This window comes from Petromyzon marinus, chromosome 1, assembly GCF_048934315.1.
Source record: "Petromyzon marinus isolate PM22_M1 ecotype Great Lakes invasive population chromosome 1, UKy_Petmar_22M1.pri1.0, whole genome shotgun sequence".
Classification (NCBI taxonomy): domain Eukaryota; kingdom Metazoa; phylum Chordata; class Hyperoartia; order Petromyzontiformes; family Petromyzontidae; genus Petromyzon; species Petromyzon marinus.
The window spans coordinates 31,042,674-31,060,743 of NC_133667.1; the positions used below are offsets into that span (position 1 = coordinate 31,042,674).

Consider the following 18,070-nt stretch of genomic DNA (forward strand, 5'->3'; position numbering starts at 1 on the left):
ACGTGACTTTACCGAAAAAAAATCAAAGAGTACTCTACATATACTGTATAAAGATATTCTTGGTTCTTTAGGTAAAGTCACCTAGAAGGGAAATAATTAAATATAATAAAATATTATTTCCCTTCGACGTGACTTTACCGAAAGAACTAAGAATATGAATCCCTGCAGTCATGAAAGCTTTAAATCGAAATGTATATAGATAATCAAATAAACTGCTTTCAAAGGAAAAATATAATAGGGCGACGTTTTAGACAATAGCCCTTCTTCAGTGCACATGCCCGAAACAGTTAAATTCATGGTCACGCTAATATTGACGAATGTGTTGGAGTGTTTTGTTGTTATATATGCTTGTGCACCACTGCTTATGCAGCGGTGTCAGCAAATAATTCGTTTCATTGACTGATATGACTGACAGAGATGCGCCAAAGCCTCTTATCTTATTTTGTTTGAAGAGCTTTATTACTATCACAGAGTACACTTGGTGAACTTTTGCCCATAGTGCACGCTGAACCAATATAACTGCTGAGATAAGAATATTCATGAAGCAGTAGGTGTGGAATTTGGACCGTGTAAGCTTGTGTAGCCATTCCAGCATTTGAATAGAGTTGGAGCTGGGTGAGAATTATTATTAATGTAAAAAAGATTAATGTTGCTTATCTAAAGTATGGCAAAAACGCACTGTCAAGTAAAAACAATAGGGGTTTGATTGTTTTAGCAAGATTTATTGTCACCAGCGATTGACACGTGGCTGAGATACAGCGGAGGGCACGGCGGCCTCAGTGTGACTACGATGGAACTCCTCTCTCTCCTTGCTGGGGCTGCAGTGATAGTGGCTTGCATTCTGCTGGCCTCTTGGATATTCTGGCCGCAGCTGTGGCTGGGTGCTTGGCGCTCCCTGCGTGTCCTGCGCAATGCGGTGTACAGGCACCGCTACTTGTCCCGCAAGCCCCTATTCTCCGTTCTTGACCGGCTGCTCGAGCGAGCGTCCGCCACTCCGCACAAGGTCTTCCTCACCTTCGAGGACGACAGATGGACGTACGAAGAGTTCGTGCGCGACGTGGCTCGCACCGCGCACGCCCTTCAGGAGGTGGGTTGCCCTCGACTCAGTTTGTGAGAATGGCGGTTGTTTTTGCTGATCTAACATCAAACTGGGATTTCTTGCACATTTTTTGTACGCAGCATAAACAGATGGTGCTTTTTATGGAAGATTTTATTGTTTTTATAGGGGATGTTTCAATTTGCGTGCAGTAAATTTTAAATGTATCTTGTAATTTTATTGTTTGTTGTGGTTGCACCCGAATCAAGAGCCGAATGGCTCACAGGGTTAAACCAAATAAATAAAACTGAAAGCTGTGTCTTGCCGTCATTCATAAGTGGCTACAGCACTACATCATGGTTACTGCACGTTCCCCTCCGCCCTTCTATGCACGACCCCTTGCGATACGGTTGCATTTAAATTCTTGAGAACTCCAAATGTAATTTGTCTGGCATCGTCGTGTTGCCTTTTCAGTTTGGGGGCGTGCGCCCGGGCGACACCGTGGCTCTGCTAATGGAGAACGAGCCGGCGTTCTTGTTCGTGCTGTTCGCGTGCACATCCCTCGCGTGTCCCGCCACCCTCATGAACACGAATCTGCGCGGTCGCATGCTCCTGCACTGCCTGACCACGAGCAAAGCACAATTCCTGGTCACTGGTTCTGGTGAGACTCCCATCTCGTCGATTGCACGTGGATGCCCTCGGTGTCCTGAGGGCTACGGCACTCCTGGTAGGAGTGGATGTGTAGGCTTTGACTTTAACATAGCCATTTCTGTGACCAGTCACAAGCTAATCACGCAGCTATTTCAATGCTAAATTCTCCTGTTTGATTTGTACTAGGTGCCTCTGTGGATGTGTTGGCTTTGACTTTAACATAGCCATTTCTATGACCAGTCACAAGCTAATCCCTCAGCTATTTCAATGCTAAATTCTCCTGTGTGATATGTAAACCCCTTTGTCAAGGTGCCTCACTTCTCTAAACCAGCTTAAATGATGCTACGAATCTTAACAACGTTCATTGAAGCTCTGTCGTCCCGACAGGTTTGTTCCTTTCACCTGAAGAAGGCCACTTGTGTTGTGGCCGAAACGTCGTGAGAATTTTATTGTGTTATTTTTTCATTATTTTTATTATTATTTTATTCTCATTCTACGTGACTTTACCGAAAGAACCAAAGAAGATTAATCCCTGCAGTCACGAAAGCTTTGAATTGAAATATGATGTAACTTTTGCTTTTTTACATCTGATGCATTCCTTTCACGTGCATTGTTGTTTGCCACTGGGTAAAGGTCAATTGTAGATGCAACCAATAAATAAAACAAATTTTAAGCTAGGTAGCTGTTAAGTCACAGCTACACTCAGTCCCTTGAGGTTTCATATGTTAACCCTCCAATCAATGATGTTCTAGATATGCTTAATTCAGAATTAATAATAACAATAATTATTTACAACCCTTTTATCATTCCCCTAATTTACGAAGTCCTCCCCATCCTTTTCACTCGAGGGGGTTGTTTTGACCATACCTTCCCACACGGCTCAGTGTGCCCAGGTCCCTTTCAGATATCACTCGTCACTGATGTTAACCATGGCCAGGAATTCAACTAAATTGACAAGTTCAGTCGCGCAGTGTTTCTGTTTCTCTAAAACTAGGGCCTAATTTCAGTTAGGTTTGTACATGTCTGCAACCTGGAATATATTTCCATGCGAGCCACATCCTGTATACCTCTCGCTATGGCTGTGGCTACTTGTCAGGTGCCACCTTCCCGGATTACTAGCCCCGTCTAATACTATCAATATATTTCAGTTGTATGTTTCAAACGGCCAGTATTAGGTTGTTGGCAGAGTCCATCATTACTTCGTGTACCTTGGGTATAAGAATAAAACCTATTTGAATTCTGCAGTACAATGATCAGTGATATATGGCTGCGCCTGACCTCTAACCACGGACAGGGCCACTATTGGTGGCGGTGGAGGAAATTTCAGTGGAGATGAATGAGCTTCAAATCCGTCCCCTGACCATGGGCGATGCAACCCCCGGGTCAGCTGTGCCATCACTCGCCTCCACTTTCCGTGAGGCCCCCTGCAACCTCCCAGCAGCCAGCGTGCGTGCGCACATCACCGCGAAGGACGCCTTCATATACATCTACACGTCCGGCACCACTGGTTTGTCTGATGACCCGTACTGCTGTAATCATGTTCACCATCATCATCCTATTGTCATCATATTCACCATCAGTAGCATTGGCATCGCTATATTGTATGATCATTATTTCACCATCATCGATGCCAGACTTTTAATGTCATAATTGGGTAATTGTCTTATTTTTCTGTTGTCTTCTAGTCTGTCAGCGAAATAATTTCCAACTGCTGTGCTACAAATGACAATAAAAGATTCAAGGAGACAATACTGAAATGTTTAACAGGTCCATTGATTCTCTCCCGATCCCACACATTGCCAGGACTCCCAAAGGCTGTGAAGGTCAGCCACACGCGTGCATGGTGCGGAAACTTCAACTACTCAATGTCTGGCGTAAGAGCAGAGGACGTGGTGTACATCTTCCTGCCACTCTACCACAGCTCGGCTATCATGGCTGCGTTCATCGGTTCCCTCGACATCGGTAAGCCTCCTGGGGTGACTTCTCTCCCACGCTTGTGATGTTTGTCAAAGCCCTGGATGTTAACCTTCGCTGGTGACATCACCATCGGAGATCTGTGAGCCTTTCAATACTCGTGTGTGAATCACTTCAAAGACACTAATAGTAGGAGGCACTCTCGTTTATCCTAGCCTATCACGGGTACAGGGGATAACTAGACTATGGTCGGGACAGCTAATACACTGCCTGACCAACAACGCCGAGGAGGTGAAGACGAGGCCGAAGACGGGGACGAAGACTTGGTAGCACGACGGGTTCCATTCCAGACGACAGCCCCGACCCTGAGTCGGGGCCTCCATTTTATCTCCCCCAGCATGGCCTGGCTCCGCTCTCGGTCACGCCCTCTTCTGAAACCTATTAGAAGGTTCCCGGCTTCACCTCACGTGTCCCCTCCATCACCTTTGTCCGACATCCCTTTCCCCGACCTATCACATGCCCTGCTGGCAGACCGGGCTGCTACACCCTCAGATCCCACTCTCTGCCAGCAACCAGCGCTACACGCCCTAGTGACCCATTCTATGTCACTATACTCGTAAATCGCTCCTAATCTTTTGAGTAATCCATTGTCGACAAAAAACGTGACATGATTAGCAGAATCGCTTTGATCAGTTTTTCCTGTTGCTTACAAATACAGCCAAGCCTATAGCGGTAGTGTTTTCCCGCATGTTGCAAAGGTCCAATGTTCAATTCCAGCGACTACCCTGGTTAACGATAATAATATGCGCCGTATGCTTGAGAGTGGATGTTAAAGATCCCCTGACGTCATTCGCACGAGAAGGCCATTGTGCGTCTCTGTCAGGGTGCAAATTATAAAATTACCTGAAAATACTCGACTTAACAAACATCGCCCTCTGCAGGTAGAACAGTGTCCCAGGTCACCCTTGAAAATGAAGTTATCATGGTCTCTTAATTTATCGCTTGGTTCAACAAAATAAACTAGAAACAAATTCCTACACATGCAAACGTATGTTTACTGCTAATTGGTAGAATTGAACTCGCACCTGACCGTGTAATTTAGAATCTTTACTCAGAAGTTTATTGCACTGAATTCCACCAGAAGAGCCAATCACGGTTGCAATGGCAGTTGCATATTTGTCAGTTGCATTGCCTCGCATGTACACTGTGTTGTATATGAGCCTTTTCCAAAATTGAAATTAACAATAATATTTGCCGTTATATATATCATATTTTTTAACAAACAAAGAAAAATCAATAAAACCCCTAAGCCAGGCACACGAAAAACCAGATGTCGGTCACAAGCAGGCCATTAATAAATAAATAAATAATACAACTCTCGAGGCGAGGATGTTAGCAGCTATCTGCGAAGATCTCCAGATGAACAAGAGTTTGATGTGCCCTAAGGGAGGTCACGCAGAGGGAAGCCCTCCGCAAGCCAGAAACGAGGACGCCCACGGGTTAAACCATATATATTTTTTCCTCTGTCATTAAAACAACGGTTTAAATTTAAAATGCAATAACAAGAATAAGCTAAAGTTAGCGGTCCTCGCGCTCACTCCAATTAAGACCAGGCCACCAGATACATCAGTGAATTATTATCCAATAATTAATTCGCTATAAAATGATTTTCACCTTTAATACTTTTACTGTTAAAACAAAGCTTGGAGCAGGAATACCGAGTCACATCAAAGGTTATCAAGAAGGAATGAGACAACGGGCAAACTTGCGAAAGAGTTTAAACAATATCCCAAGCAACCCCGACCACCTTTGTCTCTCTCACAGCGCGGAGAAGCAGGAATTACACCTTATCACAAGGGGCCATCTGGAAAAGCCAGCCGGGTTTGATGAGGAGACACACCCCACCCCACACACGGCAACCAGGCAAACAACGTTTTAAAGAAATTGCAATATAACATTAATAATAACGTGTTAACCTTAAACGATATTCCATTATAGAACCTTACAGAACCAAGGGATATGGATTCCAACAATCAAGAAACGGACCTCAAACTCAGGATGAAAATTATTTTTCTTTTTAATAATTCCATCATAACAATGCGAACCTCGGTAAACCGAGGGGTGTCGGGAGGACGTAGTTACAAACACGAGTCTTGGCGAACATGGGACCAAATGGTATTTGAGAAATATAAATCGAAAGTATAAAGAGATAGGTGCTCCCGACCACCTTTGTCTCTCCCGCAGAGCGCGAGAGAGGAATTTCACGCCAGGGCAAACAGATCGTTATCGCAGGAACCATCTGCCACACACGGGCAGCAAAAGAGCGAGCGAGCGAGCTTTAAGTTAAATAAACTGCCACACATTTATATATAAGACACACAGTGACGAAAATTAATAAACTAAGTAAGAGCCAAGGTAACGGGGTGGATTAGGCTGGTAGAATGTGGAGTCGAAATTATATTTGAGCGATCTCAACTCAAAGTATATAGAGATGGGAAGATCCCGGCCACCTTTGTCTCTCCCCGCAGCACGTGTTAAAATGCATACGCTCAGAAGAGCATCTTCACTTGGAAACATAAATCAAATACTATGAATCACAAGCAGGATCATAACTGTGTATGATAAGATACCAACTGTGATGTGAAATGTTAAACTTAAAAAATCTTAACCATTTCTTTGTGCGTTGGAAACGTGTACGAAAAAGGGGGGGGGGGGGAACCCGCCCCTCTCTCTGGATGAACAGCGTCGACAGACAGACGCCTTCGAGATGAATCGAAGCGTCTGTTTCCTTGATGGTTTATGGCTTGAGGAAGACCCGAACAGAACCAGGACACAAACACACACACGAACGCACACACACACACAGACCACGCCCCCCCCCCCCCTTTTCCACTGCGCGGAGAGAATTGTCTTTGAATATAACGGTCAGCCGCATTTTCAAAGTCAGTTCAGTCAAGAAGTTAAGTCAGTCAAGAGGGAAGCAGCGAGTCAAGACAGATCAGCGAGTCAAGACGTCCACAGGACGAGCAGTCGCATGGAGCGGCTGGCTCCGAGCCTCGCTGAGTAGCGAGGATCGCATGAGTCGCCATGTATCAACGAAAGTGAGTCATACAGCAGTGGAGAGAAACTGCTATCAGCGAATCAGCGCTGAGAGCGCTCGAGCATCTCCACAGAGAAAGCACGTGCAACGTAGCTCAACCAGCAGCGGAAAAGCTTGGGCAGCCGCCAACAACTTCAGCAAACCAGCGACCAAGCGCGTGCGACTTGAGTCATACAGCAGTGGAGGAAACCTGCTGCCAGAGAGCCGCCAACAACCTCAACAAAGAGAGCGCGTGCGACTCGGCTCACTCAGCAGAAAAAAACTTGACCTGTCGCCCTCGAGCGCAGCGTCAGATACTACAGCAGCGGAAAGAGCGCGGCCAGCAACGCCAAGCAAGAGCGTGCAGCAGCTCAACCAGCAGTGGAGGAAACTGCTGTCAGCGAACCAGCACGGGCACGTTCGCGCATCTTCAAGGAGAGGGAGCGCGCGCCGCCAGCGTGCCATCAGCACCAGCATCAGCACCAGCGCGTGCCAACAGCGTGCCACCAGCGTGCCACAGCGCGCAACTTCGCGTCACCAGCGCTGAGAGGGCAGCGGCCCCGCACTCAACACCCATCGGCGCGACGACGGCGAGCGTCGTGCTGACTCATCCAGCCAGCGGTGGACAGAAACTGGCAGGGGGTCGTATGCCCTTCCCCCCACACTCTCCCCCCCTCCTCACTCCCCCACCGCTACACAACGAACAAACTTTTTTTTGACAAGGAAATCAACCTAGGCGTTTGCTCAACGCAAGAAATCAACAACGCTCCCATTAAACATACAAGACTCATGATACCTGCGTCAACTATTAGCTGACAACGAAAAACATCGCCACCCATTGAGTTACGTTGATGAGGCAATCAGAATTATTTAAGTCGAACGCTAATTGCATAATCGTTGATGAATCAATGAATGAACATCGCCGTGGTACTGTGCTGACGATCTCAAGCATAATCATGTCGCATATCAGAATGTGTTAAGGATTGGATACGAATCAAAGACCGAGTGCCGGCTTGTGTAACAATTCAAGTATACGAAATTGCATATAATAGAGTTAAGGTTTTATAGAATAGTTTGCATGTATTAATCTCTCTCTCAACAACTGATCGATTGCGTTACGCGTCGGGAATTAACCACAGGTGCCGTTATCAAAGTGAAACAACGCAATCGTGATGGTATCATGTTAACGCTGTGTTGAAATTCCAAAATCCCGAGATTGAGTTTTCATATTATCCAAAAATTAAAGTTAGCTAGGAAATAAAATTGATTAAAGCATAAGGGTTGTGTGTGATTCTTCCTGAAATTCTGCATAATATTGTTCTGCGTATGAGATCTGAATCCTGGGGACCTATCATAAGCACACTATCACCACACATAATCCATAACACACACAATTCATCATGTTCAATCGAGAGTAATCGTATCCTTATCGATAATACGGAATTAAATAGCAGAGTCGAATCGACTCTCTCTCATTCATGCTCACAAGACCCACAGAACTGCATACGATCAATTGCGTTATTCCAATTCATAACACAATCCTCGTCACCGAGGCTCGACCTGATAATCCATAACGACCTGCATTATCATAACCACGCCCACTCGCATAAATTAATACGATTATCTCTCGAATCAGCATAATTTATGTGCATAATTCCATCAATTAACATAATTTCGGATAAATTATGCAAATTTTAAATTTTATTTAATTTTTATTTTTTTCATCAATTTTCATAACACCTATATATACAACAACACTACATTGTTCAGATTTAAACTGAACGTTGGCTATAAGAATATGTTTTACCCTTTCTGGCAATAAAACAGTTGTGTTAAGATATTTAAACACCAAACTGAAACCTTTTGCAATGAATCATGTCTGCATTAACCACATATAACCACAGTTTGGTGTTTATATATCTTAACACCTGTTTTATTAAGCTTGATTTGGCGCTGTTTTATTGCCAAAAAGGGTAAAACCTATTCTGAATTTTTTATCCAGGCAAGGAACGTCCAATGATGAACGTTGGCTGCTTTCTCATCTAGCGCACTTATACAACTTTATCCAGGAGGGGCACTGTGCATCTTACTCTCACACAGCTTAAAGGTCGCGGTCTGAGCGTGGCTGTGTTTCACTCCAGCGCTGTCCTCGAGACAGCCTGGTCCCTTCACCTGATGAAGGCCGCTTGTGTTGTGGCCGAAACGTCGTGATTTTTGTTTTATTTTTTACCTACGTGACGTTACCGAATAGAACCAAAGAGTATCACTTTCTCTGCTTGCGTGGGGAGATGTCGTGGGGAGCGGTTAGCGCTACGCTGCACTTCGAACCCAGCCGCCCGAGTTCCATTCCCACTCACGGCCAAGACCAGTGACGATTATCTGAACCGTTCTTTGGGCCTCCTCCTGAAAGGTCGACTCAGCATTAAAATGAGTACCTGGTCCGATGCGTCAACATCGCCACACGAGGGAGATACAGGCGACTGGATGTGGCGCTAACCAAACACACCCCCTCGTGTGCCACAAGTGCCGGCCTTCACGGGTGCTCGCTAACAGCACTTGCCCCAACAGTCTGTTAAAGGCCACACGGGGGATCTTTGCCCTGGTTTTGAGAGGGTAAGAATATGATTCGGTGCTCAGGTTAGTTTGGTGGACCACCATGCAAATATGCATGTATGTTGAACTAATTTCGCATGGTACGTAGCCAACCGTGATAATCTGAGGTGTTAGAACGTCAGTAAATCAATGTCAGCAAATGAGCAGATTCAGTCAATCGCCAATTTGTGTGTACGAGTCGCGATACAATCGAAATAGTTGTACAATGGGCAGTAAAAAAGAAAAAAAACGGTGCTTTGTGAAGTAGGAAAAAAATCGAGCAGTTCCGTGGACCACTTCCCACAGCCTGTTCGGACCACAGGGTGGGAACCACGAATGTAGGGCATAACGAATAGGATTAACCTGAGGCTTTGGGTTGAGGTGAGGAATCAGGTATGAATAGGGTTTTAACATGGGTTTATATGAGGGTGAGCACAGGGTTACGGCTTGGATTGGGTTAAGATTAGGACAAGGTCTAGAGTTTGCGTTCGGGTTATGGGATGACACCAGACACACAACAGCATTCGCAATTTGCCACGAAGTGGCGGTGACATTACTGCGTTTATTACAGGCCAGGTGCACTTTGAAGCCACGTTTCGAAGGCTCGCTGGCAAGAGGTCACGGGACAGACCCAGGTGCCGTGGGTTGACTGAGGTCATATGATACCTGACCTCGCAAGAGCGCAGAAGTGTGGTCACCACATCTACGCCTCTATATAAGGAACGAAACAGGCGGACTTCTCCACAGATCTGGCTGTTGCCTGATGAAGCTAGTTGTAATTACTGGCAAAACTTTGTACTCAGATTGTAAATGTTGTGGCTTGGCTCTCCAACACACTGGTGTGCTGTACTAATGACGAATTGGCACGTTCTGTTTACGTGACAACCCTTACTAGTTGGCTGTTTCGGGTGGTGGCGGGTTTCAACAACACATTTGTATATTTACGTGATCTAACCCACAAAAAAAAACCTCTTATGGATGATATTGGTCGCGAAAGCCTACCACGTGTTAAACTGCCACCAGCACTGATCCCATTCTCCCCACCCCCACCCCTCGTGTTGTCTCGTCGTCTCATCCCCCTGGCTGCAGGTGCGCGCTTGGTTCTGCGGAGGAAGTTCTCCGCGAGCCACTTTTGGGGAGACTGCCGCCGGCACGGCGTCACCGTGTTCCAGTACGTCGGCGAGATCTGCCGCTACCTCCTCAGCCAGCCCAAGGTGCCAAGTGCTGCCTCGTTACCGATCAATGCGCGTTGACAATTGGATCAAGCAATTGCGGGTCATGGGCCCTCAAAATAAGGACCATGTACGTGGACATGTACAGCCCTTTTTGTAAAGGCTCTGCTGCATGAGGAGGGCTTCTCAATGGCATGTGGATCATGGGAGGGGTGGAGGGTTTGACCATACTTCAGTGAATTCAGTTCAGGAATTCAGTGAAGAAGCTCCTAAGCAAGTGGAGGAAAATGTCAGACATAATGCCCAATGACACACGGTAACAACACCGAAAACACATCGGAGAAATAGACTAGTGCAGCACAAGTGCCAAAACACCTACTCAGTGATAGTACACCACCTTATAGATTTTCCGCATTGTCAGTGATGGCACACATACTATCACGTCTTCTCCATAGATGGTACGAAAACGAACTTTCGCTCAAGGAACATTATTTTCCCCACCCTCCCTGCCTCCCTCGCGTGCCTTGTCAAGAACGAGCTGGACCGCGTGCACTCGGTACGCATGGCCGTGGGGAACGGAATGCGAGCAGACGTGTGGGCGCGTTTTCTTGAGCGGCACGGGGACGTGAGATTCTGCGAGCTCTACGGCGCCACCGAGGGCAACGTGGGCTTCGTCAACGTGGATGGAAAGCTCGGGGCCTGCGGCCGGGACCTGCCCTTCCTGCGTGTGCGTCGTAATTTCTCAGCCGTTGTTATTGTTGTTATTCCGCTGTCAAATCCTGGCTTCTTACCACACCTCCTTCTTCGCAGACTGCCTGGATCAAGGTTAGCTTAGGGAGTGTGCCTGTATTTTGGGTGTGCTGTCTCGGGACGATGTTAACAAAACTCAACACGTTCGTCAACAACACTATTGACCTAAAAAGGAAATAGTATATAATAGGTGATGTGTAGGGCAATGGCCCTTCTTTATAGCACAAATATTTTATATATTTTAATTTTAAGGCAGCATTATTAAGAAACGTGTTGAGTTTTTGTTACTTGTGCCAACACGGTATCATAAATAATCTCTTTTCCTGGTTAATATCGACCCATAACACTCTTGATCACCATGAGAGGTGAAAATGCTGCTTTAGCTGTTGCTGGGCATTTGGATCTTGTTGAGTGGGGCCCTCTAGGGTTTGTTCAAATTGGGATCATCATGAGCAACGTTCGATAGGTAAGCACTGGCCAAATCCACAGGCATATTACAAAGATGGACTTTGGCACGTTGAATATTGTATGATTAAGAATGCAAATGAATACATACCAAAAGACAAACATCTCTTTTGTTAGCAAGACATGAAGTGCAAATCAAGAAGAAATACAATACAAAGTACAATTTGCAGAAAGTTAACTATCACAACCGTAAGCCAGCAAACAAAGTAATTTAAATCTAGTGTCTTAAAATTCACAAAAGATTCGTCTCCTCAGTGGAATTAAATAATGACCTAAAATTATTTGTAAGACAGCCTTTGCACCAACAGTCAAAGGTAACAACTATACCTTGTGCGGGAGGACTACAAGGGAAAGATGAGTGGTCTTGAAATTGTTCGTGTGGCTTTGCTTCGTTTCAGCTCCTGATAAAGTATGCTCTGGTTAAGTATGACCATGAAAAGGATGGACCCGTGCGTGATGACAAGGGCTTCTGCATCCCGTTACCCAGAGGTGAAGGCACCAGACACTGACGACCATAGCTCAATAACAAGGCAGACACACCAAGAGGAGATTCAAAAATATTATTTGCATTCATAGCTGCTTCCGAACAGTACTTGCCCTAAGTCTGTTAAAGCTTATATGGGGGATCTTTGTATTTGTCGGCATGTGGGCTGGTGGAGCAGGACAGCCAGGTCTCCTGGTGGCCCCGATCTCGAAGCACATGCCATTCGATGGTTACTTGGGGAACGCCGAGTTCACGCAGAGGAAGGTTCTGCACAACGTGTTCATGCATGGGGACCGCTACTTCAACTCGGGAGACATCATGCGCATCGACAAAGAGGGCTTCATCTATTTCATCGACAGGGTTGGGGATACTTTCAGGTGATTGTCGCTCTCATTTTCATTTTCTCTGTCTTCAGTTCAATGCCTAAGAGACAGGTCCATAGTTCACGCTCCTGATGTCCAATTTACCTCCTACTTCTCCTCTGTCCCTGCTTTGGAGGATCTCAGAAAGAAGAGTAGAGGTGGTTTCCCCTGGTCTTCCTCAATTGTGTTCTATTAGATTCTCTCCAGATAAATAATAATGGCCATACCTAGGACACCCATCAATCATCAGCATCTGGAATTATCATCATCAGCATCATCATATCCCAAATGGAAGTCGTGTATTCCTACTTTTGGTTATGGTTCATATATGCAGGTGTGGTTATTTTGGCAATCCCAGCTCAGTGTTCAGAGCTAGCCCATTGCGAGTGACCTTGGCTACACCCGACTGGCTTGAACTCGTTTGAATTTATTTTTGCATACCCTGAATGATTTCTTGTTTCTGTCGATAAGGTGGAAAGGTGAGAACGTCTCGACCATGGAGGTGGCAGACACTCTGGGTGACCTGGACTTCATCAAGGAAGTCACAGTGTATGGTGTCACCATCCCAAGTTGGTGGCGCAGCTAATGATCGACTTTAAAACAAAACTTCAATGGAAAGCAGATTGATGAATGATTCAGCACCTGCTCACTTTCTCACCACTCTTCTATCGCTACTACCATGGTTTCTGTCCCCGTGAACTTCACTCAGTGATTCCTCCTGCTCCCATGTTGGGGACTCAATCTTCCAGACTAATTAATACCTCAGTGGGCTTCACCTGGTACGGTGGAAATGGTTTCGTTTTATTCGTATGTTTTAGGCTGATTTCTTTACCTTTCTTGTACTTTGCACTGCTATCGTGTTTTTGTATCGATTGTTGTTGTAACGTTCTTACCTGCCCCTATTGGACATCTGTGAAAATAACTATATAGCTCATCGAATTCCTCCAGTATGAATAAATAAATATTCCGATTCAGACTACTCTTGTCGCATTCACACCACACTGCAGTTTAAAATATTTCTCTATCCTCTTATTCCCTCGCAACTGCTCAACTTTGGAACTTCCTTCCATTTTGCCAAGTTCTTATAACTTTGCTCAATTCAAGAGATGTATTAACGATGACCTGTCTACTTTCAATAATGCGGGGTGGGGTGTTGCTGGCCGCTTTGCATGTTGGGCCTCTGGGCCTGTGCTCGGCAATCATATATCACGAGCTTAATCAACGTTGATCTCATTTTATACCCGAGTTATTGAAGTAAAACATGTATCGGATCGCCCTCACCAAATGAACAATGTTTGCATTATATATGTGGTTATCAATTATTATGTAGTCAATATAATATGCATGGGGGTAACCACATGCTAAGAAACGTTTTATAGGCACTGAATACATTTCTATTATTTTCTATTTTGTGATGTTATGAACGTTTTCTTTGTCTTCACTCGTTGTTCTTGTTGATAATGAACGTAGTTAAACAAGTTATAAAAAGTAACACGTAAGCATAGAGGATTCTAACACCAATGTGTGTAATTATCAGTACATAAATTGATGGGTAACCGTCAGGGCAAACGTTTTGGCCAATTCTTTGATCAGTTTATCTTGTTTTCAATAAAGCAAGTCCAAAATATTAAGACAACTTCATACTACAGGTTCATATATATTGGATCATCTTTACGAGAGTTGTCGTTCTGGGCAGACAGAGCGAATGCATAAACGCTTTGAACCTTAGTTTGAAACCATAAAAAATATCACTATTAACCACCACCACTGCTGCTGGTGACTGCGGTTTTTGTTCTCAGATAACGAGGGCCGGGCCGGCATGGCAGCTGTGATCCTGGAGGAGGGCCACTCGCTTGACGGCCCGGAGCTGTACCGCCACGTTGTAGGACACTTGCCAACATACGCCCGCCCTTACTTCATCCGCTTGCAGGTAGAGGTTGTACGCCATGGAGCCTACAGAGTGTTGTCGCAGGACTGTGAGATATGGAGAGGCCTTAATCCAGCAGTTGGATTATGGCTGATCGTGATGGATGGGTGGTTGAAGGGCTCAGGTCCGATCCCCAACAGGGCTTTGAACTCAAAACCTTTTGATTGCAATGCTTGCACTCAACCACTGTGCTACCACTGAGTTTTACAGTCAAGTGGTTTTACTATGTATAAGCTTTTGTGTGTAAATTTCGATTTAAAGCTTTCGTGACTGCAAGGATTCATCTTCTTTGGTTTGTGTTTATTTTATTTTTTGTGTTTGATTTGTTGTCTTTCCCCCACATATCTCAGATTAGCACGGTTGACTACGTACGGTGCAAAAGAAGTACATACAAGCTCACCATGCCATAGGAATGTAGACTTTCCACCACTTGCTAAGGGCTACATACTCCTGATGGTCACTGCCCCATGGTTACTTGAGTAGAAAAACTCTGGCTTTTGAGTTATTTTCAGATCATGGCAATGTAGTAAATAATGTGCTGTACATGCTCAAAATGTTAATATCATTACATAAATTTCGATTTAAAGCTATCGTGACTGCAATGATTCATCTTCTTTGGTTCTTTCGGTAAGTCACGTAGAATGAGAATAAAATAATAAATTGATAAAATAAAATAACACAATAATATTGTCACGACGTTTTGGCCACAACACAAGCGGCCTTCATCAGGTGAAGGGACGAGACTGTCTGGTAGGACAGCGCTGGAGTGAAAGAGCCACGTTCAGATCACGGCCTTTAAGCTGTGTGAGAGGAACAAAGCGCCTTGACAAAGGAATTAGCATATAATTTAGCATTGAAATGGCTGAATGATTAGCTTGTGACTGGTCACAGAAATAGCTATGTTAAAAGTTAAAGCATACACATCTGCAGAGGCACCACTGGAAAGATGTTTTAAACCATTTATGTTCTTAATTAATTGTATTTTTACGATGACCTTCAGACCGCAGCTCTTTCGCCAGCATTGACTCTTAATACCTCTCACACCACGGTTAATGGTATGGTTTACAACATGGAGTATAATAGCGCCTCGCAGCTGTCTCTCTCCCCCTCCTCTGTTCCGACCATGGATGAACTCGTCCGTCTGAACGGGGCCCGTAGCTATCCGTGGTGCTAAAGTTGAGGGTAAGAATCCACCCATTTTTTCGCCATATAGCATTGTGATATATAACGACTTATTGTTGGTAGCTTAGCTGATTGGAGAATATAGAGTTTATTGATAACATTAAGGAAATTTATATTTTAGTTTTTTATTGGTTCACTATATAGTACTGTGAATAGCTCAGATGTGTAGGCCTTGACTTCAACATAGTCATTTCTGTGACCAGTCACTAGCTAATCACTCAGTTATTTCAATGCTAAATTCGCCTAGTTATTTCAATGCTAAATTCTCCTGTTTGATTTGTACTAAGTGCCTCGGTGAATGTGTATGCTCTGACTTTAACGTAACTATTTCTGTGACCAGTTACAAGCTAATCACTCAGCTATTTCAATGCAAAATTCTATGCTTATTCCTTTGTCAAGGGGTGCCTCTGCGGATGTGTATGCTTTAACTTAGCTATTTCAATGCTAAATGCTATGCTAATTCCTTTATCAAGGGGTGCCTCTGCGGATGTGTATGCTTTAACTTTTAACATAGCTATTTCTGTGACCAGTCACAAGCTAATCATTCAGCCATTTCAATGCTAAATTATATGCTAATTCCTTTGTCAAGGCGCTTTGTTCCTCTCACACAGCTTAAAGGCCGTGATCTGAACGTGGCTCTTTCACTCCAGCGCTGTCCTACCAGACAGTCTCGACCCTTCACCTGATGAAGGCCGCTTGTGTTGTGGCCGAAACATCGTGAGAATATTATTGTGTTATTTTATTTTATCAATTTATTATTTTATTCTCATTCTACGTGACTTTACCAAAAGAACCAAAGAAGATCATTACATAAATATATGGGCATTTGATATAATCTATACCGAAGAACAGCAGACATCCTTTAGTTTGTTTACACTTTTTTATTGTAATTCAAAATCATAATCAGAATATTTATTTATACTGGAGGAATGCGATGAGCTACAAAACTCCTTTTCACAGATGTCCAGCAGGGGCAGGATTTATCTATGATTATTTTGTCTACTCGTAGTGTGTTTTTCCATTTATTTTACCATTCCGGATGTCACACCCTGAACCCCTTGTCACACAGGAAGCATTGGAGTTGACGAACACATACAAGCAGATCAAGACGCACCTCTTGCAGGAGGGCTTCAACCCGGCGCTCATCCGTGCGCCCCTGTTTTACCTGGACAGTGCAGCGTGCAGCTACACGCCACTAACGCGACAAATCTACGAGGGCATCGTCAGTGGAAAAGTGAAGCTCTGAGTGACGAGCGTGAGGGGTTTGAGCCAAGTAATTCCTCAGAGAAGGGATCAGAATCAGAATCTGTATTCATCCTGGAGGAATCCGATGTGCTATGAAGCTCTTTTTTTACAAATGTCCAGTCGGGGCAGGTTAGTCAGAAAGTTAGGAGGAACCATGGTGCTGAAGTAATGCCTCAATTTAATAATAAGAGGCTGATATCTGACACCAGTTGGGATTTTTATTAATCCAGCTCAATTCCTGAGCCACCGAGCCAACTCAGTATTTTTAGTCTTTTGTGTCATCCGAAAGCAGAGTTATGAGCGAACACCTACACATAATATGTAATGACAAATATCTATACTGCCATTTGCTGGCCACCTTGAAGGTTGCAGTCTCCATTGTGGTCAGCGTGCTATGCTATGATCTCGGTGACCCGAGTTCAATTACTGGTCACGGCCAACGTTTGTGGCGGGCGGTATCCTCCACCATTCTCTAACCTGCACTGCCCATCATGCTGAATTATGGTCAAACAGCCCCTGTGACCAATATGGATTGGAGGTTTTCAATCAGCAGTTGCTCGTTAAATGGTTGTAACAACTGAGCAATCTCGTAGTGCTGTTGGTGATTATGGTCATGGCGCTTGGGGATATTCAAGATATTTTGTGCAATGCCTCCCCATAACTAGGTGGCGAGAGGAGTACCGCGGTGGAGAAATGTTATCTCCCTTGCTTGGTATGCAAGCAGTCGTGGGTTCGATCCCAACCCTGACGCCTGCTGTATATTTGGAGTTTGCGTGTCTCTCTCCCTGTGGTCGAGTGTATTTTTCTCTGGGTCCTCCGGGTTTCCCCTCCACTTTAGAAACATGTTTCTTTATTTCGTTGCTATAAAATTTCACATGATAAGCACTTCGTTGCGCTATCATTTGTGACCAGGTCGCTTCTGAAAAATAGCTAATTGGGTTGACCTGGTAAATAAAAGTTAATAGCTTTAGATATTATAGCTGTTCAATAACTAAAGACGTTTCCTCTGACCCATAGAATACAGACCAATGGGCATAAGGTTATAAAGCATGTCCAGGCAATGATAGTTATAAAATATTTGATAACGAAATCACTACCTTTTTTTCCCCAATGACAAATGTGTATTTCTAGTTTAAAAACTATGTATAAGATAAAATTACATTAAAATTGTTTATGAAAGAACATATATCCATATGCCCCCATCATTCAGT

The 18,070-nt window shown here is 44.4% G+C and overlaps 1 protein-coding gene across 1 annotated transcript; it reads left to right on the forward strand.

The window, feature by feature from the left end:
• The first annotated feature begins 482 nt into the window (after positions 1 to 482).
• On the forward strand, positions 483 to 18,041 carry LOC116939960 (long-chain fatty acid transport protein 2-like). Its single transcript, XM_032949072.2, has 11 exons — positions 483 to 1,087; positions 1,511 to 1,697; positions 2,982 to 3,194; positions 3,491 to 3,649; positions 10,362 to 10,486; positions 10,977 to 11,171; positions 12,058 to 12,148; positions 12,322 to 12,520; positions 12,977 to 13,074; positions 14,305 to 14,435; positions 16,684 to 18,041. The coding sequence occupies exons 1-11, from the start codon at positions 791 to 793 to the stop codon at positions 16,858 to 16,860; spliced, it is 1,872 nt and encodes a 623-aa protein (XP_032804963.1). The 5' UTR covers positions 483 to 790; the 3' UTR covers positions 16,861 to 18,041.
• Positions 18,042 to 18,070: the final 29 nt, after the last annotated feature.

Bases quoted from the DNA above. Each gene is read 5' to 3' on its own strand.
- LOC116939960 (XM_032949072.2), top strand. From the start codon at position 791: ATGGAACTCCTCTCTCTCCTTGCTGGGGCTGCAGTGATAGTGGCTTGC. The intron at 1,698-2,981 runs GTGAGACTCCCA...AACCACGGACAG, and splicing joins ATTCCTGGTCACTGGTTCTG to GGCCACTATTGGTGGCGGTG. The intron at 3,195-3,490 runs GTTTGTCTGATG...ACACATTGCCAG, and splicing joins CTACACGTCCGGCACCACTG to GACTCCCAAAGGCTGTGAAG.